This window comes from Megalops cyprinoides, chromosome 10, assembly GCF_013368585.1.
Source record: "Megalops cyprinoides isolate fMegCyp1 chromosome 10, fMegCyp1.pri, whole genome shotgun sequence".
Taxonomy (NCBI): Eukaryota; Metazoa; Chordata; class Actinopteri; order Elopiformes; family Megalopidae; genus Megalops; species Megalops cyprinoides.
The window spans coordinates 450,001-475,000 of NC_050592.1; the positions used below are offsets into that span (position 1 = coordinate 450,001).

A 25,000-nucleotide genomic window follows, 5' to 3' on the forward strand; every position below is an offset into this window, starting at 1 on the left:
ATTAATGAATCAGTAAAGGTGTTAATTAAATAAAATGTATACTGTCCTGCCAACAAACAACATCATGTTGCATTGGGGAATTAGAGTCCTCCTGGAAACGGGATTGCCAGATGCTTAGCAGATGCACACTCCTAGTGATTCTCAAGACTATACCAATGCCTAATTTTTTTAAGCGGTAGACATCTCAGCAGGTATCAGCAGATACTTTCATTATTGTTTACTTCACATGTGTGCATAAAATATGAACAGGTGATTGTTGAGAAAGGCTTAGAGAGGGACGCACCTACAGAGATATTTACGAAGCCACTGCTAGATGGAATGAATTCCTAATTGGTCTTAATATACTACATTCAGAGTATCAGAGTAAAAGTGCTGCGTATGAGGCCTCTTCAACGGCGTGCGTCTGTGGAAAGAGCATATGGCATGTGGCATGTGTTCACACACAAATTCAACACCATTCATGGATACCAAAAGGTGCTGCAAATCGCACTGATGATTAAGGTAATACTGAGCTTTGGCAAATGTCCGAGGTTCGGGGGTCTTTATGGAATGACCTCAGCATGATCTCTGAGAATGCGGTGGGAGGTGGAAGGAAACGCAACTTCTGCGTGCTAATTAAGGAAAAAAAACTGATTGACGTGTCTGGCTATTTTGACAGGTGGGGCTGACTGAATGAATCTGTAAATTTAGCTAAATAACTTTAGAGTGTTTTCATCTCTCTGTCTCTCAGTGTGTCGCCTTTCTGATGTGTTTCAGGGAGACGGAGAAAGAAGAAGTCGCTGCAGAAGCAGAGCTGATTGCGCAGAGAGGCGCAGCTGCGCTCGAGCCTGCAAAACATTCTGCGGTTTTCACAACTATTTTAAATGCAGCGACATCACGAGAAAAATGGCGGGTTGCCCGAGCTCCTCACAAAGATGGTCGGACCTGCAAGAGTTTTAAGAAATGTAGGCATTCGTTAAATCGTTTCCATCAGGCCGCTTGTCACCTAACCAACAAATCAGTTTATTGATTTTAATATCTAAACTCTTTTCTGTTTTCTGAGTCTTTGTTGCTTTTTTGGTGTGGAGGGAGCGGAAATGTGTGCGGAAAGTCTGAGGTTTAGAGACAGGAAGCCTGCTGAGTTCAGATAACGACACCTGACAAGCGCTCCGGCCTGCAGTTTACTATAAATTATTCTTAAAATAACTCTGCCTACCCAGGAGACAAGACACTGGCGTGGGATGGTCCGAGTGGCCAGCGGGGAAAAGGCACTGGTAATCGCGCTGCATGTTTCATAAATGCCCATTGCCATTCCACACAAATCTCAATTTAATCGTCATTGACTTGTGGTTTTGAAACTCGTAAGCAGGTGTTTGGGCTGCAAAGCGCGTGTGCTCGCGCGTTTGCGTTTCGGTGTGTGACTAAGAGGGTGGAGTAGGTGCGGACTGACTCTGCTCTGAGAACTGACAGTTAAACATCTTCAACGAATATCCCCACCGATAGAAAATAATGAGACACACAACTAATTGAACAGTTGACTCCACTATCGTTTACCAACACATAGGCCTAACCGGAAAAAAAATAATGTCAAATAAACCAGAAAGGAATAAAGTAGGTTTGCACAACATACAATGAAATAACCTCCCTTATTTCTAAATGCTCCCTAATTCAGGGTACAGCCTAGAATGTGATCTCTCTTCAAAAGAAAATGGCGGGAGGGCGATCTTCAAAATAGATATTAACAAAAACCAAGACTGGACCAAGGCTCAGGCTAAGGTTTTTAGTTGTTAATGTTCCGTGATCATTTAACAAGCACATGCTTTTCTTTGCCGTTCTGGGTTGGAGATAAGCTTGTTAAAGAGAAGACTGAAAGCAAAGGGCGTTTCTGTACAGCATTTGAATGCTTTTAGCCCTTTGTGGATCGTACAGTCGGGTGTAAAACCTTATTGTTTAAGAATAATTATTTGTTCAGTGGGGCTTAAAACGATGAATTTAACAGCTCATGAAGTTTAATCGAGGCAGTTTCCCAGAACCTAGTGGTATATTAGTGGTACAAGTGGTATATTAACCATTAAAAATATATTTTAAAACATTTTCAGCATTGCATCTTATTCAAGAATAATACATAGCAGATAAAGGTAGTGTTAAAGTTGTAAAATGTTATAGCAGCAGTTCAGTTAAACGTCATTGAAAGCTCTACTGCAAAAAACACAGTCTGGTTCCGCAAGGGCTGGACGCGAATGTTTGAAAGTTAGCAGGCTGACCAAAATGGTTGTTGCGCAGCCGTCTGTTTAAAGCTAAGATTTTGGTTAGGATGTTACATCTCTGTCCCCCTGATGAACAGTATATTTCCAAACCGAACACACTAACACAAGCCTGCAGTTTATCTCTCCGTTTCTGGCTTTCACAAGTCGAGTCACAAATCGAAGCGCACTTACTATTCCAGAGAAAAACAGACATGACCAAAACGCAATTCAGTATTACACAATAAACAATTCAATGTACAATAGAGGTCTTTACCCCGATCCGCCACCCATCCGGCCATCACTCCAGGGTATTTTAGACTCACATGCAAATTGTTAACTTTAACAACAAAGTAACCTGGATATACATTTACTGTTAGGCCTAGATTTGAAGACCCTGTACCAGAAAAAAATGTGTTTTCAGATGAAGGAAGTTAGATGTTTTTCCTGTTACGTGTTTTTAATTTTTTTTTTATTATTCAGTTTTATCGAATCCGTTGTAAATTAAGCATGAAGCTGTTCTTTCGTAATGTTGATTTTAAATAGCCTACGAGACGTCTTCACATAGGCCTATTTAATCGCGCAACTCAATGAAATAAAATCTCATATTGTAACTTAATATAAAAAACATATCCATATTGTATAGGCTACTTATAATATGTTCATGTCTACATTGCATAATATGGTTTAAGAAAGTTGTGAAAATGTTATATAGTTTAAGGTCAATATATCCGTAACAAATCCGTTAATAACGTGAAGCCAGCGGGTGAAACAGGCCTTAGTGCCCGCGCAACATAACCTGCCAAAACCGGGAAATAGAAACGTTACTTTTAGAATTAGTTATTAAGGAACGAATACAATGACTGATTTATTAAAAGAATAATATTTATTTTGTCCAGTTTTATTATAAATCATATTCTTTTTATCATAAACTTTGACTGAAAAGTGAATTATTTATCCAAAGGTCACGGAAAGCCAGCCAGTCACCCGCAATAAAACAACCATTTTCTCCCCTAAAAACACTGCAGAATAACCTGCTTAACACTCGCCACTGTTTATATTCTATCCGACTGAACTAACGAGGCCAATATACAAATTTACCGCATTAGTGCTTCCTAAACAACAAAATAAAGCATTGCTCCACCGCAGCTGTAAGTACGAAGTACGTAACATAACCAACATGATACAGTGTAATGTTCATAATGACGATAAGATAAATTAAACAGAACTGTGTAAAGCACAGCGGTGTGTGGGGGGTGAGCAGCCGGAGGGAGAGCGCAGGTACCCGTCACTTCGCAGAATTCAATCCTCCCGAGCAGCGCGGCGGTGCAGCCGGTCCCGGGTTCCACCTGCGGCGAGCGCCGCTACGTCGCCTCGCCTGATTTTTCTTTAATTCTTTTTTATATAATGACTTGAATAATTTCATCTTTTTTGTCAAAATTATTTACAGCTGCTGTTATATCATTAAGGTTCTGCGTGGGTTCGTCTGATTAGACAATTTGTCGAGATCAAAAATTTTATCGCCAGTAAAATAAAAAAAATAGAAAATGAAGTTTTAACGTCCCCCTTGTGATCAGGACACCATTTAGTTTTTATCTGAGTCTAAATGTTGTAGTGGTTTCTTGTGTTATTAAAGAGCCGACATACAACCACGAACGGGAAGGAAGAGGAAATTTTGTACAAGAAGGAAAGAGTGGGGAGCTCGCGCATCAGCGCGCGTCTCTCTCACTCTGCAGACCGATCAGTGGGTGGCCGCCGACTTTACTCATTTTCAGAAACAACATTAAAACAGCACAACTAGATCAGACGCCTACCTTAATCGTACAGTCCATTGCAGTTGACGCTCAGTCTGTGAAGCTCATGTAGCAGGTTTATTTAAAAACTTTATTACTAATTTTCTTTGTTACGCTGCCTTAATCGCATCGACTCACCGCACAGGCGCATTTATGCCTCGGCTCAAACCATTGCAGCGAGAATTTTCATTACACCAAACCGGATGACGATTTTTTTTCGCTCTCTCTCTCTTTGCTAAAATTGGGAAGTGAAGTCACACTAAGTATTAAAGCTGGTGCCCTATTGGTGAACAAAGTCATTTTTAATTTCTTAGAAATGTGCAAGCGTTTTTCTTCTCGCAGTTTGTAGCGATAGATTGTAATCTTTGCTGTCTTTCTACAGAAACCTGTAGTAACGACGATTTAATAGATATTTAAAACAAGTAACTAACCACCGTATCCTCGATACTCTACACAAACGTGTTAATATTTTTCCTGATATTTTTGTGTTTTAATTCCAAATGTAAAGATATTTTGAATCTCAGATTTTAATTTGCATCAAGGAAGTGATTATTAATGGCATATTACTGTACGTGTTTGATTTGTAAGTTAAAGAAAATCGCTTTATTATCATTATGTAATATAACTCATAGACAGGTATCCAGTTATTGTCGTGTTACTATCACTGGAAAACCCTGAAAAGTCCTTTTTCATGCATGCACCTCGATAAATTCGGCCGAAACCTTAAAAGAAGGAAATTGAGAAAACATTGTTGCGCTGTTGTTAGTATTGCATATGTATTCTCTTAAGAAAATCTTTACTCATTCGATGAACGGAGGCCGTAATTAACTAGGGTACCTGTTGACATTCAAAATATGACCCCGGAAACTGCACTTGAAGCTCAGAATCTCCGACATGCAGCGATATCAGTCCTGCTTAAATTGTGTCAATTAATGGCCTCCAAACCGTGATTTGGCGCGTATGTTTTCACTCCTGTAGTTGTAACCGACACACCCAAACCACCATCTGTTGACGAGTTTTAAAAGTGCATCTTTCATATCTGTCGCTTCGCTTAGACTGGCTGATCATTACAGCCCCGCGCGCCTGTTATTGTTCTTAATTTTGTAATGTTAATTGAGATGCGCGCGGACAGTGAAGGCAGGCGGACTACATGTGCGCGTGCTGTTTCAGTGCCGTATCACATTTGTCCATCTGACACGCGCATGTTAATCAACGGAATTACCTCGCGGTAAAGGCGCACCTCTCATTTTCCAAAAAATCATCTTAGAGAGTTTGTGGCATTTTCACGTCGTACAATAAACCCATTAATACGTTATTCGCTTTATTCTGTAGATGGAATTTGGAACAGGGTGGGGCTGGAAAAATGTTTGGTCTAACATGAATGCCTCCCAGTATCAAAACGCAGTTTGTTATTTCAGAAGTTATAAACAAACTATAACTCCACGTTTTCCTTTTTTAAAAAATGAATAATCCGTCAGCTTGTGACTGTTGTCGGCCGGGCCGCCAGGTGGTTTTGTAACTTGAATCTGGTTGTGTCCTTGTCAGGAGATAAGGGGTCTCAATCACGACTCGTGTCTCGCGCGCCGTGAGTTGGAGCCCGAGACGCACTTTTCCAGATGTTTCTGCAGCGCGAGACGCGGGCAGCTCTGTTTGTTTTCTCAGGCAAACTGCGCCCTTATCTGCCCCGCCACGCACGCCGTGATTTCAGCCTCTGCTCGCGTTTTTCTGTCTATTGTTTAGTTTAATGGGCCTCGTGAGTTTTTTTTTTTTAACTTAAATTGTGCACAACGTTAATTAGAAAACAATTTTCTAAGTCAGATCCACAAACAAATGATTTTCTTGTGTTTCGAGTGTATAGGTGTATATTTTTTAAGCTTTTCATTACTTACGTTGCTTATTTCCACAGAATGGCAGTAAACTGCAGTCATAGAAATATTAATTTTCTTAATTTAATTAGTATTTTGTGCCTCAACGAAACAGCCAAATTGAAATTGGCTGAAAATTGAAATTGAAACACAGTTGGCAATGTGTACTGGGATCGAATGCTTTTTAAGAGCCATCACCAAATATTGAGTAGGTGTCCGGAATGAAACCTCCCTCTTCATTATAACTGTCATATTGTCCTGCATGTAAGTATTATGGAAACATTCATTTTAATACTACGCCTGACGGACACGCGTGGCATTTTCACACTACTGTCATGTGATGATATTTGTATTGTAATCCTCGTGACTATTTGTGTATACTAGCAATATTATTAGTATACTATCCTAATATTATTGTCTTTAGTAAATTATCTCCACCGGTAACCTCCGCTCCACGAATTAAACAAAAGCAACGAAAAACAAAAACAAGGCAAATGACAACAATGAATCCAGTATTTTATTCGTCGATAGAAATTGTGCGAGGCCACGGAAGAAATGGAACCGCAATAAATAATAATCAGGGCCTACCCAAAAGTTATTGTATGTGTCTGAAGAGAGACCGGCGCCTGAAGCGTCCAGTTCCCTTCGGGAATGATCGCAATGTTTCATCCCGCAACGATGACGCCAGACTATATCTAAGACTCAACTACCTGAATCAGAAGTGCATAAATTCATATTTAATTTGTGATATTCTGAACCGAGACAATACTATTAGCGCATTGCAAAGCATGAGAAAATCTATTCAGAAGAGATTGTACTTTATAGGACGTTATTATTACCATCATAATCGGTTGTAGACCTAGTATTGGTGGTAGCCGAAGTAGTAGTAGTAATATTAATGGATTAATTAATTTTTGAAGTAGTATAGTAGCAGTGGACGTTAATTGTTCCTATAACAATATTCCATATGTTGGTTTTGATAAATGTTAAGTAGCTCTAGATTATTTGTATGCCCCATTAACGCTAATGGGTTTTTTTCTGAATGGATCGGTCCTGAGTAACACCGCAGCTCCGCTCGTGATCTCGATGTGACGTCAGAGAGCGTTAGGGGCTCTGCACGCGGAGCCGGGAGTCACGAAGCAGCGCGCATTCCTGCGCCTCGCGCCACGCCCCTCACGCGCGTGCCTTTATAACCGTCCCGTGCGGGAGGGACAGAGCTGAAGTCTACCTCACAGCTGCGGGACCGACACCCCGAAAACCACCCACCGCCCGGACCGACACACTGACGGTGCGCTCCTCCTCTGCATGCACGCACAGAATCGTTTTTTTCTTTACAAACACGCAGGTTTTGATGGCAAGGAATATTTTCACTTTAGTGTGTGGGAATGTGATATATCGTGTGTCCAGCTGCCAGAAGGTGAAATGTCGCGGTAATACAATAGGTGTTTGTATAGTACAATTGTTATAATCTATGGTGATATTTCTTTATCTTACGTGTATTTTATCCGTGTATGCGTGAAGCGGATCAGACATTAACGCGCTCCCTGATTGCTGTGTTATTTTATGGAGTGGAATTATTCGGCTGAATGGAATGGCTTATGAAATTTACAAAGGGAGCAATGTGTCGCTGTTTATTTTGAAATTTTAAATTTGCAGAATATTTATTTGTTTGTATTGTTTTCGTCATATTGAAATAAACGGATCTTTTCATGAGAGTGAATACTTTCATAAAGGCAGAATTATAACATAGTGTGGTGGTGTGTTCGTTGCTGCCACAGATGGAGATGTATCAGGCCGCTTACTACACCGAGGACTTCAAACCGCAAGAAGTTCCGGCCGGATTTGACTTCGCCTCATACGGTAATTCCTCTTTTAAGTAATGTTAAGTAACTTAATTACTTAAGTAATAACCATTTGGATACCATCACGACCACCACGACTACTGCTACAGCTCATTATTATCATTATTAGATTTACAATAAAAAAGAAGAAAAAAACACTAAGGAATTTTGTAGGTTATTGTGTGCTTTTTAATGTGTTTTCTTTAGGCTTCTGTAAAAATTATGCCTTATGTCTGTAAAATATGAATCCAGAAATGTAATAGTCTACACTGTAGCAAAGCTGGAGTATGAATGCTGGCTGTGGACTGCAGGAAACTGCTGAAAGGACTCTCCAGTTTGAAATAAGTCTAAAACAGGGAGTCAGAAGAAAAATGTTGTCAAGTCCCCTTTTCCCTCCCTCCCTCCCTCTCTTTCCCTAATCCTTTCCTCCAGACTTCCTCCCCTGCACCCCGCCCCCCCCCCCCCCCCCCCCCCCCCCCCACCCCGCATGTCCTCCTGTGCCTAGCTCTCTGCCTCCCCCATGAGCTGGCCACACAGTTCCAGGTGCCATTATCTGCTGTATAAAGAGATTAATATGACAGTGGATCTGTATTTATCCTGTCATGAGAAACAGTGGCTGTGTGCAGTGGGTTACAGGCAGGTTACAAGTCACTGGATACAGCAGCAAATGCAGTAGTTATGGCAAATGTACTGTGGACAGATGTAAATACAGTTCATATCACACACTTGTGAAGACACTTGTGAAGGTTTTGTTTTTATTTAGATCACCTCAGTCTGCTTCAGTCTGAGTCCAGTCACAGTCAGTGTCAGTCTTCCCTCCGCTTCTGTTCTCGCTAAATTAGAACTGGCCTGTTTCCCGCTGCTGCCGGGGCTTCAGTTTCCCTCCCTTCAATCCCTCTGCCTGTAGATCTGAGTGGTGAAGATCTGTCCTTCCTGTCAGACAGTGGCGCTTCAGGACAGCAGCCAGTAACAGAGACCTACGCAGAACACGAGAAAGATTTTCAGCTGTACGGATCCAAAGGTATGCAGGGAACCATTGCCAAGCAGTGTAGCAGTGTTTTTCATGTGTTAATATTTTCATCAAAATTAATCTTGCCAAAATAAACCTGATACTGGTCTGACAAGCATGGTTTAGTGTAACGTATCTGTAATTCAGAATCATAAGCAAAGGAATCTTTTGCTTTAAATCTCAGTCCTGTCTTATTTTGGGTTTCATTGTGGATTTAGATACGTTTTTATTTCGCATTTGCATTTATCTGCATGGTTGTCTGTTCTCAGCAGGTTCCAGTGACTCTGGTCTGTTTAATCTGGATGCATATCATGAACTGAACTTCTGGACGACCTGCTCTAGTGGTGAGCTGCACACTTCCTTTCATTTTAGCCAATCAGATTACCTCTCCAAACAAAGGCAACCTATGTGGCTGACAAATGCACGTCTGTGACATTTGCTCAAGTAGAGGTGAGAATAATCCTGACAGTTAACAAATGGTCATTTTGATCTCCTCCTGATTAAATTGCAGGTGCAGCTGGTGTTGACCAATCACAGGGTGGCTTTCAGGAGTCCTCACAGACGTACCAGGATCTTCTGCCGTCGTGTGCTCCTGCTCGGAGTTCCCCGTTCAGCTTGAACACAGCAGAGACCCTCAGGGCTGCTCCAGCACACAGCACCATCCACATGGAGCAGCTCCGTAAGGCAAACACAGTCTGAGTCTGTAACGGCTGCGCTCATTCTGCGTGTGTAACGGCTGCGCTCATTCTGCGTGTGTAACGGCTGCGCTCATTCTGCGTGTGTAACGGCTGCGCTCATTCTGCGTGTGTAACAGGGCTGTGCTCATTCTGCGTGTGTAACGGCTGTGCTCATTCTGCGTGTGTAACGGCTGTGCTCATTCTGCGTGTGTAACGGCTGTGCTCATGTAACAGGGCTGTGCTCATTCTGCGTGTGTAACGGCTGTGCTCATTCTGCGTGTGTAACGGCTGTGCTCATGTAACAGGGCTGTGCTCATTCTGCGTGTGTAACGGCTGTGCTCATTCTGCGTGTGTAACGGCTGTGCTCATTCTGCGTGTGTAACGGCTGTGCTCATTCTGCGTGTGTAACAGGGCTGTGCTCATGCAGAGTCTAACAGTTCACTGCAGTTAATGACCTTTTAGTTTTACCCTTTTGTTGGGGGGAGGGCTAAACATTGTAATTCAGTCTTTATTATTAAGTTCATTATTGATTCTTTAGAATGACTGAAATATTGTGTATAGTAGGCCTATGCTATACTTTATATTGAAATGTTTGGTGATCTTAATCATGGCTTGCTCTTACACAGGCGATCCTGAAAGAAGCTACACACACCCCAGTGGGGCGGTCTTTGAACCTGACATCCAAAGCATGGCCCCACCCTTCTGGTCCAACTACCCCTCCCCCAGCTACTGCCTGCCCCTCCAGAGCCATCCTCCATCTTGTGCCTCCTCTCCTGCTCTGCAGCCCTCAGACCAATACTGCCCTCGTGTGGCCAAACGCAGAAGCACACATTCTCAGAAATCGGAGCCGCAGGGCGAGATAGCGGCAATGTCAGCTTACACAGGTGAGTCAGACTTGCAGTGCACAGCAGGGACTGTGCCTGCTTGTCTGTTTTTGTTATTAATTGGCAGCCGGGAAAATCATTTTGACATGTGCGGCTGGGGTGAAAGGTGAGACAGGTTTGTTGAGTTTAATGTGTTTAATGTGACTCTATAAAACACTCTTCCCCCCCAGGCTCAGGGCCCATCCAGCTCTGGCAGTTTCTGCTGGAGCTGCTCCTGGACTCTGCCTGCAACACCTTCATCAGCTGGACAGGAGACGGCTGGGAGTTCAAGATGTCTGACCCTGCTGAGGTGAGGGTCTGCGTGCCCCAACTCCCCCACCGCCCCTGTGACAACATCCTGTGAGTGTGCACCCCTCTTTAAACTGCGCCTAACCCCTCCCCTTCTCCAGGTTGCTAAGCGATGGGGCCAGTGCAAGAACAAGCCGAAGATGAACTACGAGAAGCTGAGCCGAGGCCTGAGGTACTACTACCACAAGAACATCATCCACAAGACCGCCGGCAAGCGCTACGTCTACCGCTTCGTCTGTGACCTGCAGGGGATGCTGGGAAAAAGCTCCCGGGACGTGCTGGCCAGCCTGAACATTCCAGCTGCGGGGGCAGAGTGTGCACCCCAGCCCTTAGGAAACGCCCCCAAAAAAACAACCGAAGACACCTGTGACACATGGCTGACACAGTGACAGACAGCAGCGCAGTGACCGTGGGACCCGCTCAGTACCCCTCCTACACGCACCGGGGAGCTCCGTTCTGTTCCAGAACTTTCCAAGGCTGTCTGCTCGGTGCTCGAGACTGGCTCCTGTCGTGCCGGCAGCAGTGGTGCTGTCGACCTGTGGGATCTTGCAGGTCTGGAACTGAGTCAGGTCATTTCACCAGTACTGAAGCTTCACAATGCTTTTTAGACTTCTCAGATTGAGGAGGATATAAGCACCCCCCTAAACAGCATTCATACATCTGATTACCAAGGCCCACTTTCTCTGACCTGACTTGATTTAGTGAAGATTAATACCGGCACAGACCTGTTATTAAAATCTATTCTGATCAGGTAAACTAAGCACTATTAATGGTCATATTCTACAATGTAAGTATTTTGAAATCTTCAAAGGAACAAAATATTTTCAATGGCAAAAAATAGAGCAAATATATCTCGCTCACTGTGGACCCATCCAGTAAAGGTAGCATTTAAACTGAGTACAATGTTTTTTTCTTGTACCAACACTACATGTTCCTATTTAAATGTTAACCTGTTATATTTGAAGATATATGGAGATTGTGCAGGAAAATATATCCTTAGGGTGTCAAAAGTACCGTGAAAATATCAAATGTGGTCACGGTAATCTACCTCCTGTGGTAATTCTTACCTGCATTATGCTGCACGGTCAGGGCTGCAGCAGCTAATCAGTGTTTACCATATAAAACGCGTTATTTCTTATGTCTACAAACTTTTGTGGGAACTAGAGAAAACATGTAAATAAATTGTGTATAAATGTGAAACCCTGAATATTTTTTACTCATGTTTTGTTGGTTTTTGGTAATAAACTAATCGTAATACGCGTGAAACCAAAGGGTGGACACAACACCCACGCACACACATTTTGTTTTGTTCCTTTAATTTGGCACTCTTCCAGGTGAGCTTTTAAAGGTGCGCTTTTAAAGGTGAGCTTTTAAAGGTGCACTTTTAAAGGTGAGCTTTTAAAGGTGAGCTCTTCCAGGTGAGCTTTTTAAGGGTGCGCTCTTCCAGGTGAGCTTTTTAAGGGTGCGCTCTTCCAGGTGCGCTTTTAAAGGTGCGCTCTTCCAGGTGCGCTTTTAAAGGTGAGCTTTTAAAGGTGCGCTCTTCCAGGTGAGCTTTTAAAGGTGCGCTCTTCCAGGTGAGCTTTTAAAGGTGCGCTCTTAAAGGTGAGCTCTTAAAGGTGCGCTCTTCCAGGTGCGCTTTTAAAGGTGCGCTCTTCCAGGTGCGCTTTTAAAGGTAAGCTTTTAAAGGTGAGCTCTTCCAGGTGCGCTTTTAAAGGTGCGCTCTTCCAGGTGCGCTTTTAAAGGTGCACTTTTAAAGGTGAGCTCTTCCAGGTGAGCTTTTTAAGGGTGCGCTCTTCCAGGTGCGCTTTTAAAGGTGCGCTTTTAAAGGTGAGCTTTTAAAGGTGAGCTTTTAAAGGTGCGCTCTTCCAGGTGCGCTTTTAAAGGTGAGCTTTTAAAGGTGCGCTCTTCCAGGTGAGCTTTTAAAGGTGAGCTTTTAAAGGTGCGCTCTTCCAGGTGAGCTTTTAAAGGTGAGCTTTTAAAGGTGCGCTCTTCCAGGTGCGCTTTTAAAGGTGCGCTTTGTCGCGTTGCCTTCGCCTGGACGCCGGTATAAAACGCTTGTTTGGCAGCTATACTGATCCGAGCGCTGGTTTTAAAAATGCATTTGTTACGCTGGGATCCGCGAGACTGTGTTTTGGAGTCACTTATTCGCCGCGCAGCGGACTGCCGTCTTTGCGCCTGCGGTTTTAGTAAACGGTGAATTTAAGAGAAGAAACCATCATTGCAGCCCCGGCGGAGGAAGAGCCCAGAGGAAGCAGGTGAGTCAATAAATTCAGTTTGGCTGTCATGCATGCTTAGTTCGTGTTTTACTTCAGTATTTCACGTCGGAAAAGTGCAGCCTTCAACCATCTAGCAATATATTGTGGCGGCAGGTTAACCTGCGTCTTCGGGAGTGGACAATTGGTGAATGGCTGTACCTGGGATTGATTGTGATCAGGTGCAGGTGATTAACTTGCGGTGCGCTCAGCCTGAGAAGGTAATAAAAATGGGAGCTATGCGTTTCGTGGGGGTCTTTTGTCTCTGGTCAGACGGTGGCAGCGTGTTTTTCGGGATCGGGAGGCGGTCGTTGTTGCTGTTAGAGCTGCCGGCGACGAAGCCAGATAGCAGGGGGCAGACGTTCCAGTGGTCGGAGCTGAGGAAAGATTGCCTCCTTTAGTTAGATAGGGCCGGGGGATGGGGACGGCCACCTCTCCACAAACCATTCCGGGCAGCTACACCGAGCCAGCGACACGGCTTCTTTAGTTAATGAACATTCTGCACTGTACCGGCAAAACCTGTCTCCCGGCGCCACTAGCTGAGACCCCGGGGGAGGGTCTTGTTAGCCAGGCAAGTTGAGTTTTAATTCTTTTCCGTTAACTCTGTTTTTTCTTTCCGTTTGTTGTGTTTTGTATTTTTATAATAATAAGGGGGGAGGCTGGAGGTGGGCGTGTCTGGTATTGGCTCCTGGTATTGAGCGACACTTTATAGTCTGTTGGGCCTGTAGTGTGGACGTGCTGATGTGCCTTGTGACGACAGTGTGTAGTGGGGACATGTTGGTGTGCCTTATAATGCCTTATAATGCTAGTCTTTGAAATCTAGCCCTTTTGCATGTAGGGGTATTGAGGGGGCGGGGGTGCATCCAGGTTACTCGCGCAAAGGACTAATTATTGCGTTCTGTTACAACTACTGGCCGACTGTTTTGCCCTAACTCAGGGGTGTCCAAACCTCTCCTGGAGGGCCACTTGTCCTGCATGTTTTAGATCTCTCCCTGCTCCAACACAGCTGATTCAAATGATCAATGTGTTATTCAGTAGCTTCAGGAGTTCGTTAAGAATTGATCATTTGAATCAGCTGTGGAGCAGGGAGAGATCTAAAACATGCAGGACAAGTGACCTTCCAGGAGAGGTTTGGACACCCCTGCCCTAACCCATGCATGAATTATACAAATAAAGATTATTTTTTGGCACAATATCTGTGTTTGTGATTGCTCAAAGCCTCTAACTCCGGACCAGACCAGGTTATCAAAGGTGGTGGCAGCGGTTAAGATGCTTAGTCTAAATTTATCACAGTATTTATTCATGTAGGAATCACCCTTTCCTTAACTACCATCATTCAGTATCCTCACTGTTGTTGGCGTAATTTAGGAGGTGCAAATTATAACAAATTGTTTTTTTAATGGTTGCAGTTTATCTTTAGGCTTGCTTGATCGGTTGAATTTAGATGGCATGCATCGGCCCTGTGGATTATCGTTATCTCGTGTGTTTAAACGCCGCCCTATGACCAGACCAGTAGCCAGGCGTACCGCAGGAACTGCACGAATTGAACGGCAAGAATACAGCCGCTTTTGAAAAACCTGCAGAAACGAATCAGTGATCTTTGCAGTGACTTTCAGAGGCAACTTGGAGCAGTGTTACTCAGCTGCGAGGAAGTGCATGTGGTCGTGGTGTGACGGGTACTACAGACAAATTAACGTTCTGAATGAGTTTAATACGTTAAGAAGATAATGGGATAGATATTAAAAATTAGAAATGGAGATCTCAAATCACCAAATACATTATTTCTTGCGTTTTGTGATGCGATTGTAAGGCTACTCCAGGTGAAAGCATGCGCAGTACGCAGTCTGGTTTTTTACAGTCTAGAACGGCAACACCAGAAATGTCGTTTCATTTTACACCAAATTATTGTACAAATAATTCCTAAAAATTGTCTTGAATAATATAAAATATTTTATAACTGACACTTTATATGCGCTTGAATAAAAAAAATCTTAAACGCTTCTGAAATAATTCGTGTGACCGAGATGGCGAAACTCGGATACTCTGAGATAAGGCAGAGAAGGGGGACCGGATGGGCCTCGTAGATCTTTTGGTGAAATATTTTACAGAATTAAGAGCCTTACGGGTTACTGTGGAAGTACTGACATCAAGTGACCCGAACCAGAAAGCATTGGAATTGCAGGTGAAATTGCTAAAATTGAACCGCAGTTAATTTAAACATACATTTTCATAGTCGCTGAAAAATAATTGATGGCCATGTCAATGTGTGAGCAACAACTGTTCTATTGTACTGGGACTCGTTACTCTTTTCATTTGAAATCCATGCGGAAGAATAAACTTTAATTTTGGGTTTCCTCTCCCAGCAGTCCTGTGATTAATTTTCAAAGCCATGCGTCGCTTAACGTCCACGATACGTTCTGTGAAATAGGACGTTATGTGATTTGGACGTTGTGCGAACACCATACTATATACAATGTATGGTATACTATGTGCTGTAGGCTACCATTATACGCCTGGCAGCGCAATCGCTTTATTTCCATGAGACATGAGATAGACGTGTTGCGTGCGGGAAGCGTTGCCTTCACTGCGTCCGGTTCCGTCCGCTACGCCCCGTTCTGCGATCGGGATTTTAAAACTTTATTATAACCTTATGGGACACGGACGCGCATGCGAACGGCGTTAAGCGTCCATGGCTGTAATGCTGTGCGTCATTGTGAGGTTATCGCTCTTAGACCAGCGGAAACGCTAAAATAAAAGGCTTTCTGTGACTAAACTGTGTTTTGAATGTAAATAATCTGGGTTGTAATTGCAGTGTTTTACTAACAGTTTGGCGGTGTGTTTTTACATGTTGCAGTCCAGTTATAATGCACACAACCTCAACGTAAATGTAACAGGTTTTCAGTGTGGTTCTTATAAGTCGACTTGCCATAGACTTAAAAAGACTCGTAAAACTGAAAACGACTAGATGAATTTGTTATACATGTTGTAAAAAAGGTCTCGATCCGAAAATGAACCGGGGTAAATACAGATGCCGTGCTGCGCTGCAGGCATAGTCTTGGTTTTGTTGATATAGGCTACGTGTTAGTATGGGGCGCCGTTTGTAAAAATGTATACACTGATTTTTCCTGCACAGTTTTTGCACATTTAACATTGTCAAATGTAAAAAAAAAAAAAAAAAGTACAATTTTAAACTGTCACTTTTTCATACATTTACAGACAAATTCATGCAAATGTCAGTCTTTTTCAAGGGTAAGATTTTTTTATTAATGAAAAATATGAAATAACTTGTGTAAATATAAGTATTAAATGTAAATGTCAAATGTTAAATATAAATGTAAATATAAACATTTGCCAAGAATGAGACTGTTGGCCTGTAGGTGGGAAAGCGTATTATCTACATCACCATTTTCAGCTGTCAGTCAGAGTAACGTGTAATGCGGCAGTGGCTCGGGTTGTCCATGTTCTGCTTCTCGAGCGTTCTGTCACGTGTCAGGACCGAAAAGCACGTCCGACAGGTAAATCCGTGAGCTTTATGAAATTACTCAGTCTCATTGGCTAGAGTCGCTATCGCCAGGCTCCTCTCCGCGATCTCGCTGCAGTCAGAGTTCTAGTTCAAGAAATCTAGTTCAAGAAATCAGTATGCAATAGACAAAAAGTGAATAGAGTAACTGAGGGTAAATGCCTGTGTGTTTAATACTTTATCACGGTCTTAACTCTCTGTCCTCTCCTGTGTCAGACCGAAAATCTGTGTCCCAAAGCGCTCCCCTGTGTCAAAGCAACAGCACTTCTGTCGTGCACTCTCCGTATTCTCCCTAAACGCAGCCTATGCGCCCAGGCCCGGCGCCAGGGGAAAAAACTGGGGGTGTGTATTATGAAATGAAAATTATTACTGCATTATTTGTTCGAAGAGGAATGATGCAAGATCATGGCACATAGGAAATTCAACTTTTCGCTTTTTCTTCAGATGTTTTGAAAGCGATTGTAGCCCGAGCAAAGAGAGAAGCCGACATGATTTCTGCTAAAACAGAGGAGCATAGCAGCCGGGCACACTGCATAGCCGTGTGCCCGACACCCGAACCCAAACGGCGTGTTACCCGCGTTTCATCCACGCTGGTACATTGTGCGTTTGTTTCCCGCGTCCTTTGCGTCACGAAAGTAGCAAACACGCCTGGGCACGACGAGCGCGCTCCTCTTTGATCAAATGTCTTTAAACGATAATATTTACAGCTAACAATTAAACTATTTAATTTCAGAAAGTCCTAAATTGCCACATCTAAAATAACGTTTGCCGGCAAGCGACTTTGTGGTGGCGGTTTCTCTTCCAAGGGTTAGCCTACACTGGAAGCATGTAACCCTTTTTTTATCATGTTATTACACAATGGAAGGTATTTTAGCCACACGTCCTTAAAGTTTAGTTCCCGCATTGACCGACAGATAGGCAATTGGTTTCATGTACTGATGAAGCCTATTCATCAAATTCATCAAATCATGTGGACTGTGTTGGCCGTTCAACTTCGATTCATTTTGAAGATCTAACATATTTAAATGTGAAATCAACGTTCACGTATAATGTTGATTCAAGGATGAATGTACAAATGGCTATGTATAAATCCAACCGATTTTAATCAGTTTCAACGCTGAAATATAACGCAGATGTAACATGAAAATTCGATGTCGTTTTCTTTTTGAAATCCTATCGGAATTCAGCAGGAATTCAGCGTCAATTTCCCTTGTTAAAACAGACTCGTTAAATTTTGGCGGCTGATTGTGATAACAATGACATTTAAATGGTTGAAAAAATGAACTCTCAAAAGAAAGCACGGGAGTATTTGAAAAGACACCATAATGTGCCGCACTGTGGACATGGTGTGTGTCAGAGAGTGGCTGTAGCGATATCTTTACCCTTATGAATAAAAATTCTAGCATCGCAGTCCAGTAATCTTTTTCAATGTGCTACCGTGCGGTTAACAGTGTACTTGCTACATGCCACTTCGATTGTGTTTAAGATTAATTCAAAACTCTGTGTAAAATAGTTAAGCCGTGTAAAGTAAAACAAATATATGCACGCACACACGTTAGAACTTTTTTATTCTTATTTGGGGTAGCTTAATTATGCATAGCCTAATCGCGTTCATCCTCATATTCACATTAATATTTTAAAATGGGTACAGTGCCATGCAAAAGTTTGGGCACCCCTGGTCAAAATTTCTGTTACTGTGAATAGTTAAGTGAATAGAAGATGTGCTGATCTCCAAAAGGCATAAAGTTGAACGAAAGATGAAACATTCTTTCCAACACTTTAAGCAAGATTAGTGTATTTTTGTTTTGTACAATTTTAGAGTGGGGGGAAAAAGGAAAGGAGCACCATGCAAATGTTTGGGCACCCCAAGAGATTTGAGCTCTCAGATAACTTTTACCAAGGTCTCAGACCTTAATTAGCTTGTTAGGGCTATGGCTTGTTCACAATCCTTGCTAGGAAAGGCCAGGTGATGCAAATTTCAAAGCTTTATAAATACTGACTCCTCAAACCTTGTCCCAACAATCAGCAGCCATGGGCTCCTCTAAGCAGCTGCCTAGCACTCTGAAAATTAAAATAATTGATGCCCACAAAGCAGTAGAAGGCTATGAGAAGATAGCAAAGCATTTTCAGGTAGCCGTTTCCTGAGTTTGTAATGTAATTAAGAAATGGCAGTTAACAGGGACGGTGGAGGTCAAGTTGAGGTCTGGAAGACCAAGAAAACTTTCAGAGAGAACTGCTTGTAGGATTGCTAGAAAGGCAAATCAAAACCACGTTTGAGTGCAAAAGACCTTCAGGAAGATTTAGCAGACTCTGGAGTGGTCGTGCACTGTTCTACAGTGCAGCGACACCTGCACAAAAATGACCTTCATGGACGAGTCATCAGAAGAAAACCTTTCCTGCGACCTCACCACAAAATTCAGTGTCAGAAGTTTGCAAAGGAACATCTAAACAAGCCAGATGCATTTTGGAAGCAAGTCCTGTGGACTGATGAAGTTAAAATGGAACTTTTTGGCCGCAGTGAGCTAAGGTATGTTTGGAGGAAAAAGGGTGCAGAATTTCATGAAAAGAACACCTCTCTAACTGTTAAGCACGGGAGTGGATTGATCATGCTTTGGGCTTGTGTTGCAGCCAGTGGCGTGGGGAACATTTCACTGGTAGAGGGAAGAATGGATTCAATTAAATACCAGCAAATTCTGGAAGCAAACATCACACTGTCTGTAAAAAAGCTGAAGATGAAAAGAGGATGGCTTCTACAACAGGATAATGATCCTAAACACACCTCAAAATCCACAATGGACTACCTCAAGAGGCACAAGCTTAAGGTTTTGCCATGGCTCTCACAGTCCCCCGACCTAATCATCATTGAAGATCTGTGGATAGACCTCAAAAGAGCAGTGCATGCAAGACAGCCCAAAAATCTCACAGAACTAGAAGCCTTTTGCAAGGAAGAATGGGCAAAAATTCCCCAAACAAGAACTGAAAGACTCAAAAGCTACAAAAAGCGTTTACAAGCTGTGATACTTGCCAAAGGGGGGTGTTACTAAGTACTGGCCATGCAGGGTGCCCAAACTTTTGCTTTGGGCCCTTTTCCTTTTTTATTATTTTGAAACTGTAAAAGATGGAAATAAAAAAGTAATCTTGCTTAAAATATTAAAGAAATGTGTCATTTTTAACTTTATGTCGTTTGGAAATCTGGTCATCTTTTACTCGCTTAGCTATTCACAGTAAGAAATTTTGACCAGGGGTGCCCAAACTTTTGCATGGCACATATCTATACCCTATTCATATTGTTGAGTGTAAGATTGACTTTCTAGGGCTGTAAGTTAATCGTTAAAACCCCGTGGGAAGCATCTTTCATTTACAGAGCGTTTCCTAAAAGCGTCTTAAATAACAATGCTCTTACAAATCTTAAATTACCGAGAGTCTCTGAGTAACCGTCCAAGTCTGTCAGTTGTCAGAAAATATATCCCGTCACAGAGCACCCGCAGCAACAATCGCAAACTACAGATTTAACGTTTTAAGCCGCAATGAATGTTTGACACATGTTTACGCAAAAACAGCCAATAGTTTTTCATATCGGTTGGCCAACACTCATTTCTGTTTAAATCTTTGTTGCCGAGACTTTTATCTTATCTTAAATACGAATAGTTTATAACAGAAATTTAGGAACATTATCACTTAAAACCCCTCCCTACCTTCTAGGATCGCCGGCTATTGCGAAAACAGACACAGGAACGCAACAGACAGGCTACGTCAAGTCCTTTGGGGGGAGGGGTTAGTGTATGCACTTTTGAAGCTGCCCATATAAACTATACATACCAAAGTGCGCTCTCAAACGAGTGAAGCGAGTTTGAATCACGATGCACAAAACCATTAGAGATCATTTAAATGATAGTTTGGAGGATTTAGGGGAGAAAGATTTTAAAAAGTTCAAGACTAAACTGTGTGATCGCAAGGAGGAACCTCGGATTCGTAAAGGCGCCATCGAAGGCGCGGATAATTTGGACCTTACGGAAAAACTCATTAGCACCTACACGGAACAAGGAGCGGTGAAAATTGCAATCGAAATTTTAGAATCGATTGGTTGCACACAAGAGGCGTCGGGTTTGAAGCAAAACGCCGGCTTTCATGGTGAGCTATCCACAAAACGCGGAAAAAGATTAGATTTATTGACTTTATTGAAAGCGAAAGTAAAAGCTAAAACTACGTGTGCCGCCAAGCCACGAAATCTTCGTGCACATATTTTATGTAAGCAATTTGTAAGTTACAGCATTATGGAAATACGATAAAGTAGCAACGTCACGAATCCTTTAAAAACTACTCAACCAGCTACGGATTCCTTAATGGTACAGAACCTCAAGTTTCTAAACACGTAGTCACAGTAGCTGGATAAATTAGCAAATTTCGATGGCTTGGCAATGGAAGTCATGTAGCCGTGCAATTGCTTCATTTCATTCAACCTTAATGTTTTACGTTTAATTCCTCTAGGTGCAGTCTAGTAGTTTTATAGTATTTTAATAAACGCATCCCTCTGCTATTGCCAGTATTATTACGGGAAGGTACTGTCATGAAGAACAGGGACATGACAATGTTTTAATCCGGGCCTGAGCCCAGTGGTCTCATCTGTTAAAGTTTCCATGTGACACGGAACTAACAGTGAACTTGCGCGGTTTTCTGTCTCTGTGCGGAGCAGAGCAGGGCGCCGGTGGAGCCGCCGGTGGAGCGGCCGGTGGAGCGGCGGCAGCGGCGACAGGCCTGCATATGGTAGACGGTAAGCGCTCCACCCCACAGCGACGGAGAGGCAGCATGATCTGTTAATAAAGGAGCAAAAGGGTGACCGATGCGGCGCAACGCGAACACGCGCGTTACTGAGGGAAAGTAGGTGGCAGTGTAGCATAGTGGTTAAGGAGCAGGACTCGTAACCGAAAGGTTGCCGGTTCGATCCCCGCTGGGACACTGCTGCTGTACCCTTGGGCAAGGTACTTAACCCACAGTTGCCTCAGTAAATATCCAGCTGTATAAATGGATAACATTGTGAAGAACTGTAACCTATGTAAGTCGCTTTGGATAAAAGCGTCTGCCAAATGAATAAATGTAAATGTAAAGTGGAGAAGCACGACGCTGTTATCGTGGGTTTGGTCTTGTTCAGCATCAGCTCTGGTGCAGTCATTTCCTGCTGTTATTATGAGCTATAGAACTCATATTGCTTCCTTCAGAATATTCATATAGTCAGAAATGGTAAACTTCCAAAAAGTGATGATTGTGTTGTCTGGAGTTTCACTGAAGTGGGGGACCATCCCCGGAGCTTTCCTCTGATGCCCACATTCAGGAGTTCTGGCTAGTGCGGATGAGTGCTGTGATTTCTGCACAGAGACGGACTTCCTACGGGCTGTGTTTCAGCCATGAGGCTGAGCGCAGGAACACTGAACTTCAGCAGCGTCTCCAGGGCAAAAGGCATTGCAGTTAGACTGAATCGGTCCCCTAAAACTACAGTAAAGAGGATGCCAACATTTACAGCTGCATGTGTGTGAATGACATGCTGCGTTATGTCCTGTTGTAGGCACTGTAGGGCACTGAATAAGCCTGTGCAGCTGTTTTTCACTCGGTCTCCTGCCTCCCTGAGCTCACCAGTCTGCTCCTCTCCCCTGCTCTCCCTCAGGGCAGCACTTCATCGACCGGCACCGCGCGGCGCTCATCGAGCGGGTCAGCCAGGTGGAGTGCATCCTGGACCGGCTGCTCCAGATGGGGGTCATCACCCAGATGAGCTACAGCGACGTCGTCGCAGAAACCAGCTCCATGCGGATGATGCGCAGGCTCCTGACGGGCCCCATGACCGCCAGCGGAAACCGCGGGAAAGACGTGCTGTGCGGCATCCTGCAGGAGCTGGAGCCCTACCTGATGGACGACCTGCGCAGCCAGTAAGAGCAGCAGGATCCCAACAGACGCCACGGGACGGTTCCGCCTTCCGGAGTCAGGCTCTCCTCCACCAATCACAGCTCCTCTCTCTGAATTACCCTACATACCCAAGATTTTCATGCACAGATGTTGATGATGTCTTTTTCCATTGAAATGAACTTTTACTTTTAACTTTTACTTGCTGTTTTTATAATTCAGGACCAACTGTACACTCCTTTTAGATGAGTTCAGTAGAAATGTTGGAAAGGGGAATATCTGAGGTATATACATTTTAACTGTAAAATTCATTTAAATTTCAGTGTCTTCACATTTTCAGTGGCTTCCATTTTCTGAAATACTCTTTAAATAAACTAAATTCCTGTGGAGCCTAAGGTGTTTCACAGTTACTGTTGTGTCTTTCACTGTAACCAAGAATCGTCATTCACACCTTTTATTTTGAACAAGATAAAGCCCTGCAGCATATTCAGGTAATTATTTAGGTTCATTTATGTGTGATTTTTGTAAATGAAAGACTGCAGTATTTGAGTTGCCATGATTCAGAGCTCATCACTCGGCTGTCCTCAGTACTGCAGGCTGACACGGCCCTTCTGCCATCTGCTGGTGAGAGGGAGAAATAACTCCTGGAACTTTCAGTCTTTCAGTCCTGTTTCTATGGTCCTTTGGACCTGACTTTAAGTTGTCAATGTCAGTAAGTATTGCTCTTTTTTCCATTTATAACCATCACCAAGTTCTATGGTCTCTGAAATCACAAAAACATTATTAGTTAATTTACAAAACACTGAACTTCATACGCGTTGCTGACAGTGAGGGGGAGCACATGGACTGCTGCTGCAGGTCACGTACAGTTTTTCTCACTGGTGCTAAATTTAGATTTCAACACAGTGAGAGACCTGCGGGAAAGGTGCCGTCGTGGTGCCTCTGAGCCACAGCGGGGGTGCGGCTGCAGGCATTTTCCCGGGACGGGGGCGGATGTGGCTGCATTCAGCACTGTCTTACGGCCCATCAGGAAACCGCAGTTCAGACAAAAGCAGGTGTTTGCTTTATATGGGACAGCAGTGTTTCTAAATCAGAAATTCCTTTTTGATTTTTCATTTTTGTAGACACTCCCTTCTTCCTTCAGCGTTTTCTGAACCAGCAGAGCTGGTTTTTGGTAGCAGGCATAAAACTGCTGGGGCCCTTCCTTCCATGTCAGTTATTACCCCCCCCGGGGCAAATACTTTAAGGAATACTAGCATTTTTCATTTGTTTGACAATCTGAGTTTCATGTAGTGACAATATTCCAATATTTTGCTTTATTGCAAAAAAAACACAGATTTTCCACTAGTTAAACAGTAGAACATACCGTGGCTTTATTTAGTTTGGTGTGCTGATTCAGTGCTGTTCAGCCTGTCTGTCCCTGCACTCTGCTTTACAGGAGAAGAGTCTCGCAATCACACTCCACCCAGCAGAAACAGCCAGACATGACCACCATGCACCAGGCATTTACTATTCTGTTTCATAGCGTGTGCAGAAAAACTGATTACTGCAGTCATGTCCTCTGTCAGAACAAAGAATTATCAATGAAGAGTTAACCGCTCTGCCCTTATACCTACTCCCATTGGTTATGATTCAGATTTTTTTTGTAATTGGAGAAGGGCTTACCTCACTCATAGCTCTGTATGCTTTATGAATAATGTTGGACTCATGCAAATTTTACCCCATTTTTGTATTTTTTCACCTCTGGATTGACTAATTGGAAATGTGTCCACAGAACTGGATAACACTCAGTGGAGTGTTGTTCTGTAAGTGCTGTTGGGCTTCTTCTGCCAATCAATATTGCAGTGTCTACCAGTTATATTTCACTTGCATATTCAACAGCAGATATACTTCTCATCACTAAACACATGTTTAGCACAAGAATACGCTGCTTGGAATTCAGCAGTTTTTGCTTTGTAACCATATTTGTCATATTTGTCCCTGCTTGTGAACAAAACAGTTCAACTGCAGCCACATCTGTGCTTTTGTCCACATTTACCTGCAAAAACAAGCATGAAGCAGAATAAGTTCTTCAGAATGTTTATAAGCTAAAAACCTATAACCTTTGAAGTGTTAGGATAAGATTGCTGGCCTGAAATGTTAGGTATACATTTTCAACACTTAAAAAATGTGAGTGATTTTGAATTGCAGCTGCCCATATAGAGAGCAGCAATACTTTAATTGTTAATGAGGTAATTGATCCCTGTGAGACTGCTTGTTAACATGCATATTAAGTTATTAACCTTCTTACCAGAAGTCTGTTATTCCAAATGCACTCCATCACAGTTGTCTTTGGAGTCTGGAGGCCTGTGGTAAGAGTGAAAAAGACATTTACTCTCATCCTCCTTTTCCCTTTTACCTAATTTTACATCATTACATCCTGCTCCCTCACTGTGAGAACTGCGACTAGCTTCCCTGGCTTGGCAGAAAGGATGAAACCAATGATATCGTGCTCAACCAGCAGTCCCCTTTGTGTGGGGTCAGGGAAGCTAGTCATGATAGATGGGGGCTGCTCTGGGATGGATCTGCAGGGTCTCATACTTTGCCTAGTTGTGTCATAGCGGGTTGTGTCTTTGACAGTACGATTTGGCTCGAAGGACCACTGAAACTGAGGGGTCAGTTTCACCTGTAAACTAGGTTCAGGCTAATGCTGCTGTCACAGCAGGGTGTCGGTCAGGACACAGGAGTCAGGTTCCAGGTTCAGAATTTTATTGCAGA

At 43.1% G+C, this 25,000-nt stretch overlaps 4 protein-coding genes across 8 annotated transcripts in view; 2 read left to right on the top strand and 2 right to left on the bottom strand.

Annotated features, from left to right (window-relative positions):
- fli1rs (Fli-1 proto-oncogene, ETS transcription factor-related sequence) overlaps nucleotides 1-4,162 on the bottom strand; it is an 18,265-nt gene extending 14,103 nt beyond the window's left edge. For 4 of the 5 annotated variants that reach the window (XM_036539868.1, XM_036539864.1, XM_036539866.1 and 1 more), the window contains exon 1: nucleotides 4,037-4,162. In XM_036539868.1, coding sequence (XP_036395761.1) covers nucleotides 4,037-4,054 — 18 coding nt within the window. In that variant the 5' untranslated portion in view covers nucleotides 4,055-4,162. Of the gene's footprint in view, nucleotides 1-3,507; nucleotides 3,867-4,036 lie in introns of those variants that run through there. The other variant, XM_036539865.1, reaches the window with a different exon arrangement.
- Nucleotides 4,163-7,110: 2,948 nt separating this feature from the next.
- LOC118785108 (ETS1-related protein) lies at nucleotides 7,111-11,779 on the top strand. The gene is made up of 8 exons (XM_036539645.1): nucleotides 7,111-7,168; nucleotides 7,659-7,740; nucleotides 8,629-8,742; nucleotides 9,000-9,074; nucleotides 9,242-9,409; nucleotides 10,034-10,291; nucleotides 10,462-10,580; nucleotides 10,681-11,779. Exons 2-8 carry the CDS (start codon nucleotides 7,659-7,661, stop codon nucleotides 10,966-10,968), a joined length of 1,104 nt encoding a protein of 367 aa, XP_036395538.1. The 5' UTR covers nucleotides 7,111-7,168; the 3' UTR covers nucleotides 10,969-11,779.
- An 8,349-nt stretch (nucleotides 11,780-20,128) lies between these two features.
- On the top strand, nucleotides 20,129-22,691 carry pycard (PYD and CARD domain containing). Its single transcript, XM_036539488.1, has 3 exons — nucleotides 20,129-20,482; nucleotides 21,045-21,122; nucleotides 22,011-22,691. Exons 1-3 carry the CDS (start codon nucleotides 20,212-20,214, stop codon nucleotides 22,271-22,273), a joined length of 612 nt encoding a protein of 203 aa, XP_036395381.1. The 5' UTR covers nucleotides 20,129-20,211; the 3' UTR covers nucleotides 22,274-22,691.
- A 923-nt stretch (nucleotides 22,692-23,614) lies between these two features.
- The window catches only part of si:ch211-225p5.8 (uncharacterized protein LOC555567 homolog), an 8,496-nt gene continuing 7,110 nt past the window's right edge, over nucleotides 23,615-25,000 (bottom strand). The window contains exons 5-6 of the mRNA XM_036539308.1: nucleotides 24,534-24,589; nucleotides 23,615-24,281 (exon numbers count right to left, since the gene is read on the bottom strand). Of these exons, the coding sequence (XP_036395201.1) occupies nucleotides 24,544-24,589 (46 nt within the window). The 3' untranslated portion in view covers nucleotides 23,615-24,281; nucleotides 24,534-24,543. The remainder of the gene's footprint in view (nucleotides 24,282-24,533; nucleotides 24,590-25,000) is intronic.

Excerpts from the sequence above, each read along its gene's own strand:
- LOC118785108 (XM_036539645.1), top strand. The coding sequence starts at position 7,659 with ATGGAGATGTATCAGGCCGCTTACTACACCGAGGACTTCAAACCGCAA. Across the intron at positions 10,292-10,461 it reads GGCAATGTCAGCTTACACAG|GCTCAGGGCCCATCCAGCTC; the intron begins GTGAGTCAGACT and ends CTTCCCCCCCAG. Across the intron at positions 10,581-10,680 it reads AGATGTCTGACCCTGCTGAG|GTTGCTAAGCGATGGGGCCA; the intron begins GTGAGGGTCTGC and ends CCCCTTCTCCAG.
- pycard (XM_036539488.1), top strand. The coding sequence starts at position 20,212 with ATGCACAAAACCATTAGAGATCATTTAAATGATAGTTTGGAGGATTTA. Across the intron at positions 20,483-21,044 it reads GCAAAACGCCGGCTTTCATG|AGCAGGGCGCCGGTGGAGCC; the intron begins GTGAGCTATCCA and ends TGTGCGGAGCAG. Across the intron at positions 21,123-22,010 it reads AGGCCTGCATATGGTAGACG|GGCAGCACTTCATCGACCGG; the intron begins GTAAGCGCTCCA and ends GCTCTCCCTCAG.